The sequence below is a fragment of the Saccopteryx bilineata genome, chromosome 2 (assembly GCF_036850765.1).
Source record: "Saccopteryx bilineata isolate mSacBil1 chromosome 2, mSacBil1_pri_phased_curated, whole genome shotgun sequence".
NCBI classification, from domain to species: domain Eukaryota; kingdom Metazoa; phylum Chordata; class Mammalia; order Chiroptera; family Emballonuridae; genus Saccopteryx; species Saccopteryx bilineata.
The window spans coordinates 343036802-343057432 of NC_089491.1; the positions used below are offsets into that span (position 1 = coordinate 343036802).

At 45.4% G+C, this 20631-nt stretch overlaps 1 protein-coding gene across 1 annotated transcript; it reads left to right on the forward strand.

Annotated features, from left to right (window-relative positions):
• The first annotated feature begins 1301 nt into the window (after positions 1-1301).
• Positions 1302-20131, forward strand: WEE2 (WEE2 oocyte meiosis inhibiting kinase). Its single transcript, XM_066255280.1, has 11 exons — positions 1302-1646; positions 6315-6511; positions 8213-8264; positions 10240-10412; positions 11691-11812; positions 15526-15672; positions 16304-16411; positions 16545-16630; positions 17476-17646; positions 19439-19581; positions 19975-20131. The coding sequence occupies exons 1-11, from the start codon at positions 1302-1304 to the stop codon at positions 20129-20131; spliced, it is 1701 nt and encodes a 566-aa protein (XP_066111377.1).
• The last annotated feature ends 500 nt before the right edge of the window (positions 20132-20631 follow it).

The following is a 20631-nucleotide window of genomic DNA, read 5'->3' on the forward strand; positions in this document are numbered from 1 at the left end:
AGGTGTGTCTCTATAAAGACCTGACGTGTGTCTCCACAAAGACCTTAGGTGTGTCTCCACAAAGACCTGAGGTGTGTCGCCACAAAGACCTGAGGTGTGTCTCTATAAAGACCTGAGGTGTGTCTCTACAAAGGTCTGAGGTGTGTCTCTACAAAGACCTGAGGTGTGTCTCTATAAAGGTCTGAGGTGTGTCTCTACAAAGGTCTGAGGTGTGTCTCTACAAAGACCTGAGGTGTGTCTCTATAAAGACCTGAGGTGTGTCTCTATAAAGACCTGAGGTGTGTCTCTACAAAGGTCTGAGGTGTGTCTCTATAAAGGTCTGAGGTGTGTCTCTATAAAGGTCTGAGGTGTGTCTCTACAAAGACCTGAGGTGTGTCTCTATAAAGGTCTGAGGTGTGTCTGTATAAAGGTCTGAGGTGTGTCTCTACAAACACCTGAGGTGTGTCTCTATAAAGACCTGAGGTGTGTCTCTATAAAGACCTGAGGTGTGTCTCTACAAAGGTCTGAGGTGTGTCTCTATAAAGGTCTGAGGTGTGTCTCTATAAAGGTCTGAGGTGTGTCTCTACAAAGACCTGAGGTGTGTCTCTATAAAGGTCTGAGGTGTGTCTGTATAAAGGTCTGAGTGTGTCTCTATAAAGGTCTGAGGTGTGTCTCTATAAAGACCTGAGGTGTGTCTCTATAAAGGTCTGAGGTGTGTCTCTATAAAGGTCTGAGGTGTGTCTACTTGGGAGATGAACTCCAGCCTAGATATGTGAGAGGCTGTTTAAGGACGATTGCAACCAGGTGATGCTGAATTCTGATGAATTCCTCTCAGCCAGTGGTGGGTGGGGAGTGGAAGGCAGGAGACGGTGAGATTTCTAAATGGTAGGTATAAAAGAGTGAAAATCATTTCTTTCCAGTAATGAGCTCGTCCCCAAACTGACTGATGGGTGCTTTAAAACCTGTGCAGAACTAAAGGAGCCCAGAACCTCTCTAGAAGTCTGGAGCCCAGGGGTTCCGGAAGAGCCTGTGTGTGCTCTCCTGGAGAGTTTTCACATACAGTGGATTTAACTGCTCAAAGGGCTGCTGGTGTTTCCTTTCATCAGCCTGGAAATAGGGAGCAGCTGAGACCTCATGGGCACGTGGTACTTAAGGGAGAGCGCGAACGGTGTGGCCCCCTGACGTGGCAAGTGGGCAGAGGGCAAGGCAGGCCCGAACGGGGGGTCTGGTGGGCTTAGGTCTCCCCTCCTCAGATCGGCACCTTTGGACCCCCCACCCTCCGGCAGGTCCCCTTGCGTACGCTGTAAGGCTCTCTAGCTGAGATGGATGAGACCAGTATCAACAGAGAACTAAAGCAGAAATTAAACTTCTGCTCTGAAGAGGAGAGCGGGAACACAGAACAGGAGGACGCGGCGCCAGAGGGCAGGGAGGCCTCGAGCCACACCCCAGAGAAGTCTGAGGCCCCGGATGTGGAGGCCAAGTTTACACCTCCTACGACACCCCTCAGCAAAGTGCGGGGACTCGGCACGTTTCAGGGAAAAGGCAACGTGAGCCCAGAGTCTGTCTGGAGGGCTCTGGTGTCAGGATCTCCCGAATGTCCTACGACACCGACCCAGCCAGACGACAGGAGCAGGCTGCCACACTGTGCCAGTCCCTTCACGCCCAAAGTGAGTACATTGTGGGGGACAGGGGCCCAGGTTCCTTCAGTTTAGCTGATGGAGAAGGGGGATGCGCTCCTTAGTGTGTAGGTGATAGACCTGCCTCCCAGGCTGTCTCCCCCCAGTTATGTGTTTATTGGTGAAAATGGAGCTTAAAATTGCCAGAAAATGGAATTTAGTGCCTCGCCAGCTGTCTACTCAAATCCACAGGTGCCAGCACGTATTTGAAACGCTGGGAGCAGGCACAGCCCCTAAGTATTAAAGAACAATGACGCCCGAAGGAGTGTTGGGCTCTAAAGCCCAACCCCTTCACAGACACATGATAAAGTCAGTCTCAGGACAGAAACTGGCTTTTGGTTCAGCCAATGGCAGAGACAGGACTAGAAACCCGATCTTTTGGCTCTAGTCTATTCTTTTGATGACGCCAACAGGCTCTGTTTTCCTGGGATTATTTACTCATATTTCCTAACAGAGGAATGTTCTCGTGAGCCCTTGGAGCATAGTCCCCTCCCCTCCTTGGGCTTGCTGAGCTCAGGCTCTTGTGTCCTATGTCGGCAGGTAACCTGTTGCCACTTGTGTGTCAGCTGAAGACTGCAGGAAGCAGTGGTCCCGAGTCATGAGCGCATTTCTTTATTCTTGTTGCGACTGGTCTCCTGCTGCACCTTTCATGCCATTAAAGCCAGAGCTGGGGCCCTGGCCGGTTGGCTCAGCGGTAGAGCGTCGGCCTAGCGTGCGGAGGACCCGGGTTCGATTCCCGGCCAGGGCACACAGGAGAAGCGCCCATTTGCTTCTCCACCCCTCCGCCGCGCCTTCCTCTGTCTCTCTCTTCCCCTCCCGCAGCCAGGGCTCCATTGGAGCAAAGATGGCCCGGGCGCTGGGGATGGCTCTGTGGCCTCTGCCCCAGGCGCTAGAGTGGCTCTGGTCGCAACATGGCGACACCCAGGAGGGTCGCAACATGGCGACGCCCAGGATGGGCAGAGCATCGCCCCCTGGTGGACAGAGCGTCGCCCCTGGTGGGCGTGCCGGGTGGATCCCGGTCGGGCGCATGCGGGAGTCTGTCTGACTGTCTCTCCCTGTTTCTAGCTTCAGAAAAATGCAAAAAAAAAAAAAAAAAAAAGCCAGAGCTGGGGCAGGGTTGCCTCCAACAGGCTGGTGCCGCGGTGTGGGAGGTGTGGGAGGTGTGGGAGGTGTGGGAGGTGTGGGAGGTGTGGGAGGTGTGGTATGGCATGTGCTCTGCTCTCTGCTGGCTCAGCGTGGCGCCCGTAAGCTCATCATCATGACATCTGCACTTCTGATGCGTAGTCACTGTCTGCTGATCTCTGTCCTGCCTGCTGAGGATGGGCACCGCATCTCCAGGAGATCCTGGGCTTCCTGTCTGAGTTGGAGACAAACTACTTTGACACGCTCACATATTCATCTGTGGGCTTTTCAGCAGTCCCAGTACCAACCAGTCAATCATCCACAGATTTTTTTTTTTTTTTTTTTTTTTGAGAGCTGACAGTGGGCAAGGGACCTAAGACAGTCTCTGAGAGAAGAGATATGCCTGTGATACCACATCATAGGTACTTCAGGAGGGGCCAGAAGTCTCTGGGTGGACTGCTTCTCAGCGGGGTGATAGGGAAAGAAAGGAAGGTGAAGGAAGCACGTGAAGGTCAATGAAAGTTGGCATGATTTTGACATGAAGTCAGTGGAGAATGGGCTGAGCAGAAGTATGCAAGAAAAAGCAATGGTATGGTATATGTATTTTATTCATTTGTTGAAAACTGAATTGAACACCTTGATAGCAAGCTGACCCTCTGCTGTCACATCCATTTACTGCCCTCAAAAAGTCCCCACAAGCTCTGGCATGGGAGCTCAGTTGGCTAGAGCGCCGTCCCGATGCACCAAGGTTGCAGGTTTGATCCCCGGTCAGGGCACATACAGGAATCAACCAACGTACACATAAATAAATGGAACGACAAACAGATGCTTCTCTAAATGAGCCCTTGGTAGAAATGGAGAAGGGATTCAAGCATCAGGGAACTAATGGTACCAACTGGCCTTTAACATTTTCCCCACTCCCAAGTCACTACGATGCTATGCTTTGGTGGGAGGTTGCTTCCTTCTCACCTCCTTTTCAGAAGTCAGGATGCTACTCCCCAAATTTCCTTTCTTACCCATCTATAACGGGCTGTTACTTGTGGAATTAGCTACACTCTCCGGAGAATATTTACACTCTCAACCTGGTCATCTTTTCATAAATTTCAATCTGCTTTGCTTCTATGAAATTCCTTTCTAAACTATGTCCTTTTAGTTTGCATAGGGATTCCTCATAATTCCTCCATTCTGGCAACACAATTCATATTCCTATAACTAATATCTTCCTTGTAGTATAAGTGGAGCTCACAAAATCCATCAGCCTTCACATTGGCAAACTAGGGGTTCTAATATCACCTGCCCTGATACGAATACGTTTCCTTCCTTTTATCTGAAAAGTGTCAGGGGCCTTTCTGTTGTCCCTGTGGTGTGGCAATCAGAGCTCTGCGCAGCTTTGCGGGTATGGATGCCTCACTGTGTCCTATGTGATGGAGGCGTTTTTTAGTTCCCATGTGATAATCAGCATCACACACACACAAACTATTTCTCAGGGAATAATTTACTATAACTCCAAAGTCACTTCCTGAATCACACTGACAACTGAGAAATACGGTATAGTTAGTTGTATTTCCTTTGAACCGATGCTCAGCCCTGTAATTAATGTATAGGAAGCGTGTGAGTTTGTCACTGATGGCTCTCTGACGGCAACCCCAGGGCTGTTTTGCTCATTGCTTGAATTCTAAGACATAGGTAAAACTCTTGTAAAAACTCTTGACTCTGGCCATGACATCTTTTTCTTCATTAAAAAAAAAAAAAAAGTCAGGTTATTGTGTGTGCTCTATGGCCTTCACTGAGTGAGTAGGTCCAAGTTCAATATTCATTTTTTGTAGCCTCGTAGTCAGTCCTTAACTGCATTTGTATGTAGTGAATCGTGTTATAATCTACCTTCTGCTTCCACACTGAAAAGTCACGGGCAGAGACTGTGAGAAGGGTAGAATTCTACTAGAAAGAGCCTCGCAGTACCATGCTTACGCCATAAGGTTGTATCATAACCCCCATGTCTACCAGGTACTCTTGAACACTTAGATCACTGGTACGTTGACCTCTCCCCTCTACTTTTTGGTTTCCTCCTAGCTGGGTTTTAGGCCTGTGTTCTCAGTGTAACCTACTTGGAGTGGTAAGTCCTACACACTTTTCTATTTATTGGTATGAGAAGCATCAACTCTTAGTTGCTGCACTTTAGTTGTTCATAGATTACTTCTCATACGTGCCTTAATTGGGGACTCCAGCTAAGCCAGTGACCTTGGGCTTCAAGCCAGCAACCATGGGGTCATGTCTATGACCTCACGCTCATGCCAGCAACCTTGGGGTTTTGAACCTGGATCTTCAGCATCCCAGATCAATGCTCTATCCCAGGGGTCCCCAAACTTTTTACACAGGAGGGCCAGTTCACTGTCCCTCAGACCATTGGAGGGCCGAACTATTAAAAAAACTATGAAAAAATCCCTATGCACACTGCACATATCTTATTTTAAAGTAAAAAGACAAAACGGGAACAAATACAATATTTAAAATAAAGAACAAGTAAATTTAAATCAGCAAACTGACCAGTATTTCAATGGGAACTATGGGCCTGCTTTTGGCTAATGAGATGGTCAATGTCCGGTTCCATATTTGTCACTGCTAGCCGTAACAAGTGATATGACGCGCTTCCGGAGCCGTGACGCGTGCGTCCCACGTCACCGGAAGTAGTACTGTACATGAGCGATGTCGCGCTTTGCAGCGCATTCTGTGCTCCTCTCACTGACCACCAATGAAAGAGGTTTCCCTTTCGGAAGTTTTGCGGGGGGGGGGGGGGGCGGATAAATGGCCTCAGGGGTCCGCATGCGGCTGCGGGCTATAGTTTGGGAACCCCTGCTCTATCCACTGCACCACCACCTGGTGAGGCCTCTATTGTTTGTTTGTTTGTTTTTTTAACTCTATTCTGTGCAGCTCTTCCTACATTTTAAGGAGAATTCGAAATTTCTTTTTCCATGTTTAGTCTATGACATCTTTCCCTTACAAAGTGATTATTTCCGACATATCAGTGAACTGCTGCCTAGTGGGCCATTCCTTCCTGAAGAGCTGGAATTCCCCTCTGCACCCCTCCCAGCATCCAGCTTGGCACCTGCCACTTAGCAGGCACCAAACATGTTTCTGTGAATAACTGAGGGAAGTTCAAGTATACACTCTAAGAACACAAGGACTAGTCATTTTCATATGTCTACGCTTAAATGTCATCCTTAAAAAGTTGGAGGTAGGATTAGATCTGGTGGCTTTCCCAGCTGGCTATCAGAACTGCCCCGGGGAAGGTGAGGCAGCACAAGAATGGTACAGGTTCCCGTGCTGGTCCCATGAATCGGAGCTTCTAGAGGTGGGCTGGGAATCTGTTGTTCTCATCAGAGGACCAGCATGGAGGCAACTAGTTTGCACTGAACCAGATAACCTCTAAGACCCTTTTCAGCAACAACGGTCTTTGGTCCAAATATTAACTAGTTAACCAACAGAGAAAAATTGGGTTTTTAGCCCCATTCTGATTTGCCTTTTGTCATCCCTATTCAGGGCCATCTGAGCGAGTCTGCGATCTCTTCATCAGGGAAGCTGCCCTCCCGGGGCTCGAAGCATTTCAGGCTCGCACCTGTTTCCTTCACAGATGAAGCGACCTCATCTGCTCTGGTTAATATCAACCCCTTTACTCCGGAGTCCTACAGAAAACAGTTTCTTCCGCCTAGTGGGAAGAGGAAGACCCGAGGAGACCTGTAAGTGTCCTGGTGCCCATGACTTGGAGAACTGATCCTACTATGGTCAAGGGGAAGGGAGTGGGTTAAAGTGAGATTAGGAACAAGATGGCTGCTCGACTGAAATGGACATTGATGGTCCCAAAGGTCAGTGTTGGTTCCTACCAGCTCTATCTCAGAGATCCCAGCATCTTCCGTTCTGAAGTGTACCATATGGTGCTGTCTCTATGAAGGGACAGCACGGAGTAAGCAAGCAGCAGACCTCCATCTCCCGTTGGGAAGTTAAATGGGCGATGGAGTTGCCTCCCAGGCGTCTCCTCTGGCTAACAGAAGGGTAGCAGCTGGGAAGTTGAAGTTCACACTTTAAAGAGTCTATCACTGTTTCTAGCCTGACTTGTCTGGCTGGTGATGAGAGCCAGGAGGCAAGCATTTGAACTTCTCAGCAGGTGGTGGGGATTGACTGATTACAGGAAGATAGTGTTGCTTTTCAGCAGTGGTAAAAAATGAAAGGCAAACTGCTGTGCTGCGTGTGTTACTCTGGGGCATTACTTGGCTGTGTGTCTCCAAGGCTGCTCTTCCACAGAATGGCACCACCTCTGAAACGGGCCAGTCATGTGCGCTGACACGTACTCAGCAAATTAAACGTGAGGCTCACAACCGGAAGTTTGCACAGCATTTACTGTGCTACCTTGAGTTGTTTGTTCTGGGATCGGTGATGATGTATTAACCAGCCTCATGCCCAGAACGGGTTTTGTAACACCGCCTCCTGGGTCTTAGGTAAACAGGACTCCAGCACAAGCAAACCACCCACCTGTTATCAAGAATTCCTGCAGTTTTAGCTGTACAGGATTATTGGTGAGCCAACAGAATGAATGGTTTTGCCTCTCACTGATGCTAGCTGGACTAGATGGTCCATTTGAATTTCTGGCAAGGAGGGTGGTGACATTCTAGTCATGTTACTTAAGTGCTTCTGAGAGAGTAGGTTTCTTAGTTATTGCACTGTTCATTTATAAAGGAGGACATAATGTTAGGGTCATGAATGTCAAGCATCTATTTATTCCCACAAGGGTGATGTCCTCCGTTTGCCAGTACTACCCTGTCCCCAGAAGAAAGAGCTGGAGTTTGGTTGATCTAGAAATTAAAATCCTGCTTACAGATTCAGGATGCAGCTGCTCATGCCAGAGAGGATGTTTGTCAGGGATGTCAGTTGAGTGAAACATAATCAACAGCATCTTAGCCAGGGTTAGTGCTGCTCCCGGTATACTGACAGTCTGCCTGTGAACCTTGTGCATACAAAGCCAGGTTCTGGGGCCGGAGGGTGTTGGAAGGGGGATGTGCAGGTGGCAGGGAAGACCACTAGCAGTTTCATATGTGTTCTGTGCTCTCCTTCCTCCAGTTCCCAGCAGATGTTGTTCTATATGCCTAAAACCCCCTCTTTTCTTAATCTGGTTCCTGCTCATTCTTGGAATCCTAGCTGAGACATCCTCTCTGTTGGGAAAGACTGTTGTTCTGGAAATCACCGGGTGCTGTCCATGGTACCCATGGATAAGCTGGTTCTTATCCTCACTGAGGTTCTTACATTGAAATGTTCTGTTTCCCTGTCCTCAGATGTAAACTGAAGAGGGGAAGAAATTGTGACATCTACCCTTACAGCCCCAGAACCCAGCATGGTACCAGGATCAATAAATGCTAATTATATATTGATATCACTTTTTTTTTAAGGGAGGAAGCTGATCCAGGGGAAGGCAAGGCGGAGCAAGGGCTGCCTGCCAAGGTGAGCACAGTTCTTTGGCTCAGCCATAGTCACACTCATTTCATCCCTCTGCCTCTCTGTCTCCTCCCTCTGCCTTTCTCTCTCCTCCCTCTCCTCTCTCTCCCCCCACTCCTTCCCTTCTTCACCCCACCCCACGCCACCCCCAACAGTTTGTAGCTAATGTGCTTTGCAACTGAATTGCTTTGGACTCTCATCAGGCTGCACATCATTAGCTGGTTATTACTTTACCAGACAGTGTCTAATTTGTATATTGCTGAATCATCACCTTGGAGTATTTTGATATTAAAGACTACTGTTTCTGTCTTTAATCTGGGGAAAATTCTACACTCCTGGAGTAGAGAAGTAAAGGGAAAATCATGATATCCAAGGTCTCAACATAGAAAAACAAAACAGAGAAAAAATGGCATGGAACCAAAGGTCCTATGTAACCATTTAGCTCTTAAATACATTAATGTGTCTATTGATTTTTTCTTCACTGTCCTATGAGGAGTAGTCAGCACCGATGTGTATTGATTTTTATAATGTTCACAATCTTTGATCTAGTATCTCTCATGTGATGACCTAACCTAAAAGAATGCTGTAAACACTATCACCAGAAATGATTATTACAGCCTTAACTCTAAGAGCAAAAAAAAAAAAAAAAAATTAAATACAGTAAAAGGGGGAGGGGAGTACAAAATGCCTAATAAAATGGCAAGCGAATCACAGTTTAAAGTCAGTGAAGCATTACATTGCCATTGAGACTTTTATGATGAAGGCATGGCCGTGTTTAATGTTCAGTGTACAAAGGGGGAGGGGAGAGGCTGCGGTTGCGGGGTGATGTGGGTGACTAGCTGGCTCCCTGGCGTCTCAGCTGAGGATGGGAGGGCAATGGGTGAGCGGCTGGTAGACTGCTCAGGAGTTTTTATGTCTGATTCTACTGTGTCATTTTGCAAAAGTAATTCTTACTGTTAGAGGCGACAGGGAGGGGCTGGTAGCCAGGGCCAGTCTGGCCGTGGGGGAAGCAGACCTTGAGGCTGGCTCTGGGCAGTGGGACGTGTGCAGCTTGCTGATGCAGACCGATCGGTCAGAAAGGAAGAGCTAGTAAGAGTCGAAATCTTTAAAACTCAAAGTTAGGTGAAAAAAAAGCACCGCTTTTGCTAATGGAGATACTGGGAAATGTTGACTTTGTGGGAGTAAATCAGCTAGGCTTGAGATTCATATAAATTTATGGAAATTTGCCATCACAGCCACCAGATTTACTGGGAATTTGCTGTGCTCAGCATTGTATAAAGTCACACACACACACACACACACACACACACACACACCCTTCCCCAGTAATAGTTAAAGGAACCCTGAGGAGTAGCTGCTATGAGAGAACAGACTGCCTGGGGTTATTTGCTACCCGGTAAGGAATGATGCTGGCATTTGGCTAGAAGGGGGAGAGGCTCTTCTATCTGAGTACATAATCTCAAATAAGCAACTGGACAATTCCTTTCCACACTAAGATCCTTGAGGGAGCAAAATTGGTCACACGTATGTTTATTCAACCTGAGTTGAAACATTAGCAGCCAGAGTGTGAGACACATGGGTATATGTCAGAGTTTGGTTTTGTTTTCTAACATGCTCTATCCCAGTCAGTCCTTCAGCTGAGGAATAGATGTGTCCCCTCTGAGAACATTCAGGTAAGAAGAGTATGGCTAGACAGAGGAAATAATATAGAAAAAAGTAATAGAGAAAAGAGAAATGGCAGGACCTAGTCATATAGAAGGTTATAAAGAGTACGAAGGAGGTATACAGCAACTGGGGGGAGGTGGGTCTTGTTACCATGCATACTGACTGACACAGTCAGCGACCAATGGCCTTGCCCCAGAAGTTTTTTTTTTTTTTTGAAAACTTAAGGAAATTGAGGAATATAATATGCCTTAATTCTATTGCTCACAATATATTAGGAAAGGTTATTTTAACTTTTTTAAAAATTAAAATATTTCAGAGAAGTGTTCTACGAGAAACCAACATGACGTCCCGCTATGAAAAAGAATTCATGGAGGTAGAAAAGATCGGGGTCGGGGAGTTTGGCACAGTCTACAAGTGCATTAAGAGGCTGGATGGATGTGTTTATGCAATAAAACGCTCCATGAAGTCTTTTACAGAATTGTCAAATGAGTGAGTACTTTTAAATGTAGTACTAGAAGGATAAACTTGGATTTGGAAAGTTTTTTCTTGTCAAAATATTTTAATAGCACTAAAGTCATTAAAACACATTTGCTGCTTTTAAAAATCGCTCTACCCCATCCACTGTATGTGGTCTCACATTTATAGTCTTTATGAGTTTTCCAGATCAAAGATAAGTTATTTCTTCAAATATACCATAATTATTTTGGCTTATTTTGTGGTGTGTGTGTGTGTATGTGTGTGTGTGTGTGTGTGTGTGTGTGTGTGTGTGTGTGAGAGAGAGAGAGAGAGAGAGAGAGAGAGAGAGAGAGAGAGAGAGGGAGAGGGAGAGGGAGGGAGAGAGAAAGAGATTTTGGTGATTTTCACTCCTAGTCTCTTTTTTTAAGTAAATAGTTTCAGGGAATGATCTTATAGTGCCTGTTTAGTCCATCAGAAATATTGCCAGTTAGGAAGTTATTGTTAACTCCCTGCTTTATCTGTACTTTGCATTAATGATGAATGCAAAAATCAAGTTTCAAGGACTACAGCAAGGATAAACAGAAATGTAAATTTCATTCCCAGAAGTAACTCTTCTTCCTTCTCACAGGAAAACGCACATTTTTAGATTCAGCTAATGCTTTTTATGTACTGTGGGGATATAATACTTATGCTCGACCTGAAATGATAGATTTTAGAACTCTGTTTTTATACTAAAACTCACCAAACACTGTGTTTTGCTTTGTGTTGGATTTCCTACCTCACAATAAATACCTCTCCAAGGGGGTCCCTGTGACTACATATTGGCCAAGTCTTACATGGACTCTGACTGCCTAGTCTTCATAGAGAAGACAGAGGGCCCATGACAATGTCCACAGTCAAGCCCATGGTGGCCTTCTTGTGAAGCCCAGCAAGAATTTTTTATTACAGTACAGTGACATTAAGACCCAGACCATTATCTGCGGTTGAGGTGGCACCACCTAAGCTCCTCCTTCCTTATGCCAAATTCAATTCAAAAACCGTGGACTCTGGTACCAAGATGACCATGCTCCTGGTCTGAGGTCTACGATCACCAGCTTGACTCTGGACCAGTCACTGAACTTTCTAAAGCCTTTATCCTTGCTGCTGTATCTTACTGTGCAGTTATGAAGATCAGAGATAAAATAGTAAGCAAGCAGTGAGCAGTCAATAAGTGTTCAGCCATTGGTCATAATGTGCCATCTCTTGTCTTTTAAAAAGACCTGCATGTGTAGTATCCTGATTCATTTTCCTCCATGCTATTCTGTCTCTTAGGAATTCGGCTTTGCACGAAGTTTATGCTCACGCCGTGCTTGGGCATCACCCCCACGTGGTGCGTTACTACTCTGCGTGGGTAGAAGATGACCACATGATCATTCAGAATGAATATTGCAATGGTAAGTATGCAGACTGATATCTACAGAGACATGAACTTTTGAGTCTTCAGGAAAAAATGTTGACCTCTCCCTTGTGGTTTCTGCCAGGCATAGTAGAATCATATCTAAATGTCTGCATTCGAGTTTTGCTTGGAAGCAGAGAGCTGTAAGAAATGGTTGAGTTAAAAGGAATTCCAGGTTTACACTATTTTACATTTGTTTCTACGATGATGAGTAGCTGGTACATAGAAGCTATTGTTCCCTTCACATTTCACACCAAAGGGAGAATGTTTACCTGGTGGTTTGAATGGTAAATCATCCTTTCACCATTTGCTGGGTAAACATGCAAGGCATCATGTCTACTATTTGGGGGAGGGAGAGGTACATTTATATAGCCACTTTTTGGTTAATTGCTGAGTGGACTCCCAAGTTGGGAAGTTGTCTGTGCTTCTTGCTGCTTCTTGCCCTTGAGCATTAGTGCTCTCTTTAGAGTAAGGGTATAGATAGGGCGCTGGGACAGACACACAGTGACTCCATGTCTGCTCTCCTAGGTCCTGCAGGACCACGTGTACACAGTAACCAGTGAAACTACGTTTCTGGGCTACTGAATTCACAAAGATTGGTCCTCTGATTTAACATATTTCTAATCCACAGTTAAGGGGTTGACATAACAGCAGTTATGTACTGTTGTGCTCGGAATTACATTTCTTTCATTTTCCTCTCTTTTCTTTCTTTCCTCCCTCCCTCCCTCCTTTCTTTCTTTCTTTCTTTCTTTCTTTCTTTCTTTCTTTCTTTCTTTCTTTCTCTTTTTTTCTTTTTCTTCCCTCTCTCTCTCCCTCCCTCTTTTCTTTCTTTCTTTCTTTCTTTCTTTTCTTTCTTCCTTCCTTCCTTCCTTCCTTTCCTTCCCTTTTCCTTCCTTCCTTCCTTCCTTCCTTCCTTTCCTTCCCTTTTCCTTCCTTCCTTCCTTCCTTCCTTCCTTCCTTCCTTCCTTCCTTCCTTCCTTCCTTCCGACTCAGTGAGAGGAGGGGAGGCAGAGACAGACTTTCTCATGCACCCTGACTCGGATCCACTCAGAAATCCCACTAGGGGGGCAATGCTTTGCCTATCTGGGGTGTGGCTCTGTTGCTCAGCAACTGGACTCTTGTTAGGGCCTGAGATGGAGGCCATGGAGCCATTCTCAGCACCCGGGGCCAACTTGTTCCAATCGAGCCATGGCTGTGGGAGGATAAGAGAAAGAGAGAGACAGACAGACAGACAAAGAGAAGTGAGAGGGAGGGAGGGGTGGAGAAGCATATGGGCACTTCTCCTGTGTGCTCTAACTGGGAATTGAACCTGGGAAATCCACATGCCTGGCCAATATTCTGCCACTGAGCCAACCAGCCAGGGCCGGAAATAGTTTTCATCAGAAAGCTCAGTGGCAAAGTGGAAATGTACTACCATATTGACTAGAAGCTTGCAACCATTTGAAGAGTCATGATCCATATTCTGGCATGGTCACAGCATCCCCCTTTCCCCGACACTCTGCCTCTCCATAGCCACTGGAGCTTCTTTAACAGTACAATCTGTCTTTGACTAATTGTAGTAACCACCATAGAGCCTCGAGAATGTGTGTCCAGCCTGGCTTTTGAGCACAGAGATCATTGTGTAAATAGAGTAAGGATACAAGTCAGTGAGGAAATAACATTATGGAATGCTAGAAACAGAGAAAACAGTACACATATCCTGCAACATAATGATGTGACCTCTCCCTTGTCGTCTCCTTACAGCCTGATTCCTTTGTAGCCTGGCCTGTGAACTTTGTGGGGTTTTCCCTCCAGTAAGCTTACCCCAGATCCCTTTCTCTAAGTCTCTCTGGGATAAAAACTGGACCCCATCGTTAGACTTGGGATTAAAAGATTGAGACTTTTCAAAACCATCTCCTCTTCCTAATTTCCTCTTTTCATGACCTGAGATTCCCTATTCCTTTCCTCTCTCTCTCTATAAGAATATTGGTTTTATTTCTATAACTTTTAACTATAAAAAGAAGATAATATCAAATAACAAGAATTAATAAAGCAAGACAAAAACAGACTTGGGGCACTGTAAATTTTTCAAATTTTCAAAAACATAAGATGCAGTGATTATTTCTACTACAAAACATCTTTTAACTTTTTTAAGCATGTGAATACCTTCTATAGGCTTGACACTGTATTAAGCTCTAGGCTGAGAAACACTGCAGAGTGAGATAAGTTAAGTCCTTATCTTCAAGGAGCTTTATTCCACTTGCTCTCTTACAGTGAAAAGACAATTAGGTGCAAAGCCAGATGGTATAACTGTGGATACAAAGTGTTCAGAGAGGGTGAAGGTGAGCAGGAGGCCACAGGCAGTGGTGGAAGGGGCTAGGGCTTAAAGCTGGCAGACCCCACAAGCTGGACGATTGCTGGGGTGTCACTTAATCTCACTGCCTTAGAGGGATTGTAGTAATTATTTAAGGGGCTGGTTTGAGAATTAGCATCCATCCATGTTAAATGCTGGCGCAGTGACAATACCCAATACATAGTAAGAAGTCAGTGATAGTTGTTATTTGAGTAGCCGAGAAGATCTCCTACAGGAGGTAACACTTGCAGGAGACCCTGCAGAAGGGTGACAAGTTTAGGGAGGAGAAGGAAGGCGTTCAGTTATGGGAACAGCCTGCAGGCAAAGGGCATGATGGGACAGGAACAGGTCTAGCTTAGCAGACAGTAAGGAGACTAATGGGATGGATGGTGGCCCCTATAGTAGGAAATCTCAGCAAGGTCAAGTGTGGGAAGACTAGAGAGGGTCCTGAAAGCCAGGCAGTGGCTCTAAGCCAGACATGATAGATTATGGGGAATCTCTGTCAGTTTGTCATGGTGGCCCACTGACTTCCCTGAGTACTTACCAGTTAAAATATAACTTTGATTTATCAAGTGTAATTCAGAGACATTGAATCTTTCAAATGTGAACTAATGACAGAAAATAAAGCATGGCCTCGCCCCTGTCCTGTTTGTACTTAAGGATGACTCACGTAGAGACTTTGCCCTGTGGTTCTCAATAAAGGAGGAGTCCAAAGCACCTGTAATGTAGCGGCATAGCCAGGGCCTCACTCCTTCCCCCCCTCTTTCCCCTGCACCCCTCCCTTCCCCTCATGCCCTGTCTCCCCACACTGCCCTCACCCCTGTACCCCCAGCTTGTCACAGCAGCCAGGCTGGACTGCAGACAGTTAATGGTTTTAACTCAGACGATAAATGAGATGATTAGATGACTTAGGTTATAACTGCTAGAGATCAGTGGCCACCTGGTTTTCCCTATTGTCCCTTCAGAGCCCTGAACCAGGTAAACGTTCCCTCCTTCTCCCTCACCATTGCCAAGATCCCCTACAAGTCACCTCTGGGTCAGCTATATGACTGAGGCTGATTGGCCTTCTCGTTAATAATTAGGTAAGACTTTAAAAACATTAGTTGAGGCACACTCAAGGCAATAGGACCACATGTTGAATATCTAGGACACAGCATTTTTCTTTTCTCTGTAAAAGCCTTGTAATTCTTCTTGCTAACATGTCTGTGGTATAGACGAGGAAGACACTTTTACATTTTTGCATTGATGCTGGAGTAATCTAGACTTGCTGGACTGAGCACATTCACAAGACATTGATTGACTATTGACTACGCTTTCATTTCTGAAAGTCGTACCTTTGCTCTCATTCTGCGGGGTGACTCTTGGTTGTTCTTTTCTAGGTGGGAGCTTACAGGCTGCTATATCTGCAAACGCAAAGTCCGGGCATCATTTCGAAGAGCCGAAACTCAAAGACATTCTTCTACAGATCTCCCTTGGGCTCAAGTACATCCACAACGCCGGCATGGTGCACCTGGACATCAAACCGAGTCAGTTTGGCTTCCCTCTGCCCGTCCGGCCCCACTTATAATAGTTCTCCTCTCACTGTTGTCAGAATCGGTGCCTGGGTGTCCATCACATGTCCAAGATGTTGTTTGCTGGCAGAATCCTTCTCTTTCATTTGTTCTCCCTAAACAGCCTTTACCATGTTCTCCCAGGTCCAGGGGACAGAGAAAGAAAAGGCTTTTTCCCAGAAATATGAGAATGAACATTTAAGTTACTACATAGACGAGTGACAGCAAGCCACACCCTGGCTGTGTTGACTAGTGCTATACTCATTCACAGAGCGAAGCGAGCAGAAATGAGTGGTTCTGGCCCTCACCAATGCGAAGCTCAAGGACATGTTACTGTGTTGTGGGTTTTGTTTTTTTTCTTATTTCTTCGAGGCCACCAGCTTCTTCAGAGGATGGAGTTATGTTTGATGTCAGCTTCACTCAGCTAGGTGTTATCAATCACTGAGCTGTTCATAGTAGTGTGAGATCCCAGGGCAGAAAAGAAGCCTGTTACAGGTACACAGAACAGGAAAACAGGAGGGTAGCTATCATGACAAATACATAAAAAGAGTTTTGGGGGTAAAAAAGCTTAGGGATTCTTATTGATGTTAATTCTGTACATCTGCAGGTAACATTTTCATTTGTCATCAGATGCAAAGCGACTCTCCCGTAGTCCAAGAAGAGACTGAAAATGACGCCGATTGGTTTCTCTCCGCTAACGTGATATACAAAATTGGTGAGTCTGCGTCTACCCTGACCTGTATTCTACTGTCCTATAAAATTTATTCTGATAATTCTGCTTATTCTGGTTTTAAGAAAGACATGCTTTTTAAGAGCTCTATTTCTTTCTTTCTTTCATTTTTTCTTAGGAGACCTGGGTCTTGCAACATCAATAAGCAAACCCAAAGTGGAAGAGGGAGATATCCAATTCCTGGCTAAAGAGATTCTACAGGAGGTACAGATGAGGGAGATGGGGCTACCCTATAGTCCGCTGAACCTTTTGACTCTCAAACGAAAAGTATATATTTATAGATTTAATGTATATCATCCCCTTTTCCTATTCAGAATGGAGACCAGAGTTAGGAGAGAAATACCCCCCCCCCCTTGAAAAAAAGGATATAAGGAAAGCTGGCTCATTCATGGGTTAATCAATAACTGTACTGTTCTCTGTAAAGGTCCTTTACAGTGTCTAGTATTTCTTAGAAGTCCAGAACTCACGGAGTGCCTAGTAGGAAGGAAGACTTTTTGGTCCAACCTACTTTTATCATGCTACTGTCTGACAGCATACCAGCTCTAGTCATCAAAATGACCTTTCTTTTTAAGATTTTTTTTTGTTAATAAAAGAGACTCTGACAACAGTTAGGTCGAATGTTGATTCATTCACACCCCATTTATTAATTTCAGTGAGAGAGAGAGAGGAAGGGGAAGAGAGAGAGAGAGAGAGAAAGAAAGAGAGAGAGGAACAATGAGCAGTTCCTGTGTGTGCCCTGACCAGGAATTGAAACAGCAGCTTTGCTGCATGTCAAACATTTCATATTTCACAGATGAAATGACCTTTCTTTACAGCCCACCTTCTAGGATGTCTGTGGAGGCAGGCCTGGCACAGCAATATTCATCGGGTGTGTCTGTGCTCCGTCCTCTGTTTTGTCTAGAAGTAACCCACTCACCACAGCAAATGGGACCTTGCCCACTGAGTCCGTTTATGCTCACTACAGTGAACCTTTCTTGCCAGTTGTATTTTAGTCTAGAAACTCACTTCACTTGGTGAACAAACTGGCCTCCCCGTCTTCTGTTTTGAAGGATTACCAGAACCTCCCCAAAGGAGACATATTTGCCTTGGGACTGACAATGGCAATGGCTGCAGGAACAGAGTCGTTACCCAGCAACGGTGCCACGTGGCATCACATCCGTGAGGGGAACCTTCCACACATTCCTCAGGCGCTCTCGGAAGACTTCTACAGTCTACTCAAGGTGACGTCTTTCATGACATGAAGAAAAGATGGAAATATCTATTTTTTAAAAATGTCATTGCAAGAGGGGGAGGGAATGGAGGTGGTGAGGGTGTCGTCGCTGGTAGAAGGGGACCATTACAACAAAGCCCAGAGAGACACAGGACAAGTTGAAATCTTCTCAAGGACATTTAGAAAATATAATTTTTGTTATAGTTTAAAAAATCAGTGATGTTATTACTAAACAAACAAACAAAAAACGAAATTCTGAGTGTATAGAAGAAAGTATAAGCTTTTTTTTTTTTTTTCAGAGACAGAGAGAGGGATAGATAGGGAGAGACAGACAGACAGGAACAGAGAGAGATGAGAAGGATCAATCATTAGTTTTTCATTGCGACACCTTAGTTGTTCATTGATTGCTTTCTCATATGTGCCTTGACCACGGGCCTTCAACAGACCAAGTAACCCCTTGCTTGAGCCAGTGACCTTGGGTCCAAGCTGGTGAGCTTTGCTCAAACCAGATGAGCCCGCACTCAAGCTGGCGACCTCGGGGTCTCGAACCTGAGTCTTCCGCATCCCAGTCCGACGCTCTATCCACTGCGCCACCGCCTGGTTAGGCAGTATAAGCTATTTTTATTAATAACAGACAATACCAGCAATCCTTTGAGCTACTGGAAGAGAAGTAATGTCAACTGAGGAATTTATGTGTCACTTGTACTCAATGCCCTCTGAGTGTATGCAGGGACAAGGAAGGGGAGGTATTGTACAGAGAGGTACAAAAAGCATCTACCCTGTCAAGAAGCTTAGAATTATACTAGGAAAACAAAATGTATATATAAGATGTACTTTAGGGCTTAAGGAACAGGATCTGTTAGAATCCCTAAAACAGTTCTAGAAATATTTACTCTCTTGGAGAGTACATTTGAGTTTCACAATTTACCTGAAAACTTCAAATTTAGTCACCAACTTGTTGCTCCTCAGATGACTTCTGCTTTCCTGAGAGGAGGAGGAAAAGCCTTCCTCAGTGTCTTTGTTCATAGTGTAATCACCTATTTTTATGTGTAAGTCCCCCTTCAATTTAGTGGGTAATATTGAGTACCTCAGTGCCGGCCCTGTTTCAGGTAATACATGTATGTTGATTCATTTAATTGCCACAACAGTCTGGGAGGTGAACGTTGCTATCCCAAATGTCAGGAAAGGGGAGCTGAGCTTTAGCAAAGTTAGGTGACTTGCTCAAGACTACACAGTAACCGGTGGAGCTGGCTCTGAACATTGGTTCCCTAATGGAAGGTTCCGTGTTGTCTTCATTTACATGACACTGCTAATTGCTGTATAGAATGAGGCATTCTCTACTGTATTCAAGTCATGTTAGGTCACAGACACTCCCCACTGGACATAAGTGCTACAGGAATATTGTCATGCTGTGCTCTCCTTACTTAATTTTTCAGGGAAAAAGGAGCACGTTGTGGTAGACAGGAAGGTGAACCAGGAGTTGGGTGACCTGGAGTTGCATCTTGGTCCTGTCCATGACTTAGACAAGTCACTTTTTATTTCAGGACCTCAAGTTTCTTCCTAGTTAGTCGTCCAACTAGCTCTAAACTGAGGATACTAAAGATAAACCGAAGGCAGGGAGGACTGATGCTACCAGATAGGGGTGTTGTCCTTTCCCTGGTGGAGCTATGTTTCCATCTAGTTCTTCCCTCTGCATGAAGGAGAAGCAGTTTTTACAAAACCCGCCAGCAGAGCTGGCCTGGCGTTGGCTTGGGTGGGGAGATTTCATAAATGGTGAAGCTTCTATCTCCCTATGGCATCAGAGTATGATCCGCCCCGATCCAGGGGAGAGACCTTCGGCAGCAGCCCTGGCCCAGAGCCGCATCCTCCGTCCCTCCCTGGGGAGGACAGAAGAGCTCCAGCAGCTGCTGCACTTGGAAAGGATGAAGACGGCCACACTGGAAAGGCAGGTTTTGGATAACGGAGTTGAGAAACAATCTAGGCTATGGCTAAGTTTTCCAATAGACTATTTACAAACACAGGTGGCTGGCCAGATTTGCCCCATGGGCTGGACTTTCATATGTAGCCTGTAGAGTGGTTTCACCCACTTTTTTTTTTTTTAAGTTAAAGACCATTTATGCCCCAATCAGTAGGATTTAGGACACCGAACCTACCATGTGTTGTGGCGTGGGAATGCCAGCCATTTTTTATATGAGCCAATTTTCTCTTCTGTGCATACCTTAGGCTTGTTTATAAATACTGAATGAAAAAGAAATATCTATGTATACACTGGTTTTGATTAAAAAAATATCTCTAATTTAGGATGGAGTAAGATATGTTTTTCCTCTTTCATTACTAGGGAACTGAGAGAAGCCCAGCAGGCTCAGTCCCCCCAGGAAGGCCATAGTGACCCTGGGGTCTTGGGGACCCCTCCAGGGTCAAGAAGCACCAAACACCTGGTGGGAGGAAAGAGTGCAAAGTCTTCAAGCTTCACCTTCGGGACGTCTTCCCCATAAGAACTCATTTCACATCAACCCACAGTAGATACTGATGGTGCCAAACTTCCGCTTATAAATGGAAAGATTAGCCAACTTGAATGTTGAAAGCTACATTGATAGCCAAGATCCTAAAGCTATTGAAGCCTCTTATTAATAATGGTGTCTGGTACAATAATCTTCTCTGTTATATTTCTAACACCACCTATCCTTAGTTCATTCCTCACTGTCACTGGGCACAACGGGAATGCCTGGGCTTCTGAACTGATGGCCGAGAAGAATTCAACCCTCAGTGCAGCCTATGGACTAAGAGGTTGCTCTACCTAATTACCTGTGAAGGAGCCCAGGGATGCTCCCTGCTCTTAGAAACAAGTACAATTTTGTCTTGACTTGAGGTAACAGGTTACAAGAGAATGCACCTGGATTTCAACAAATGTTTCCCAGCTTCTATGATGCTATTCATAAAAGAATTCTCAGCCACCTTAGTTTCCTACTGTATTCTCTGAATGGAGACAGTCTCT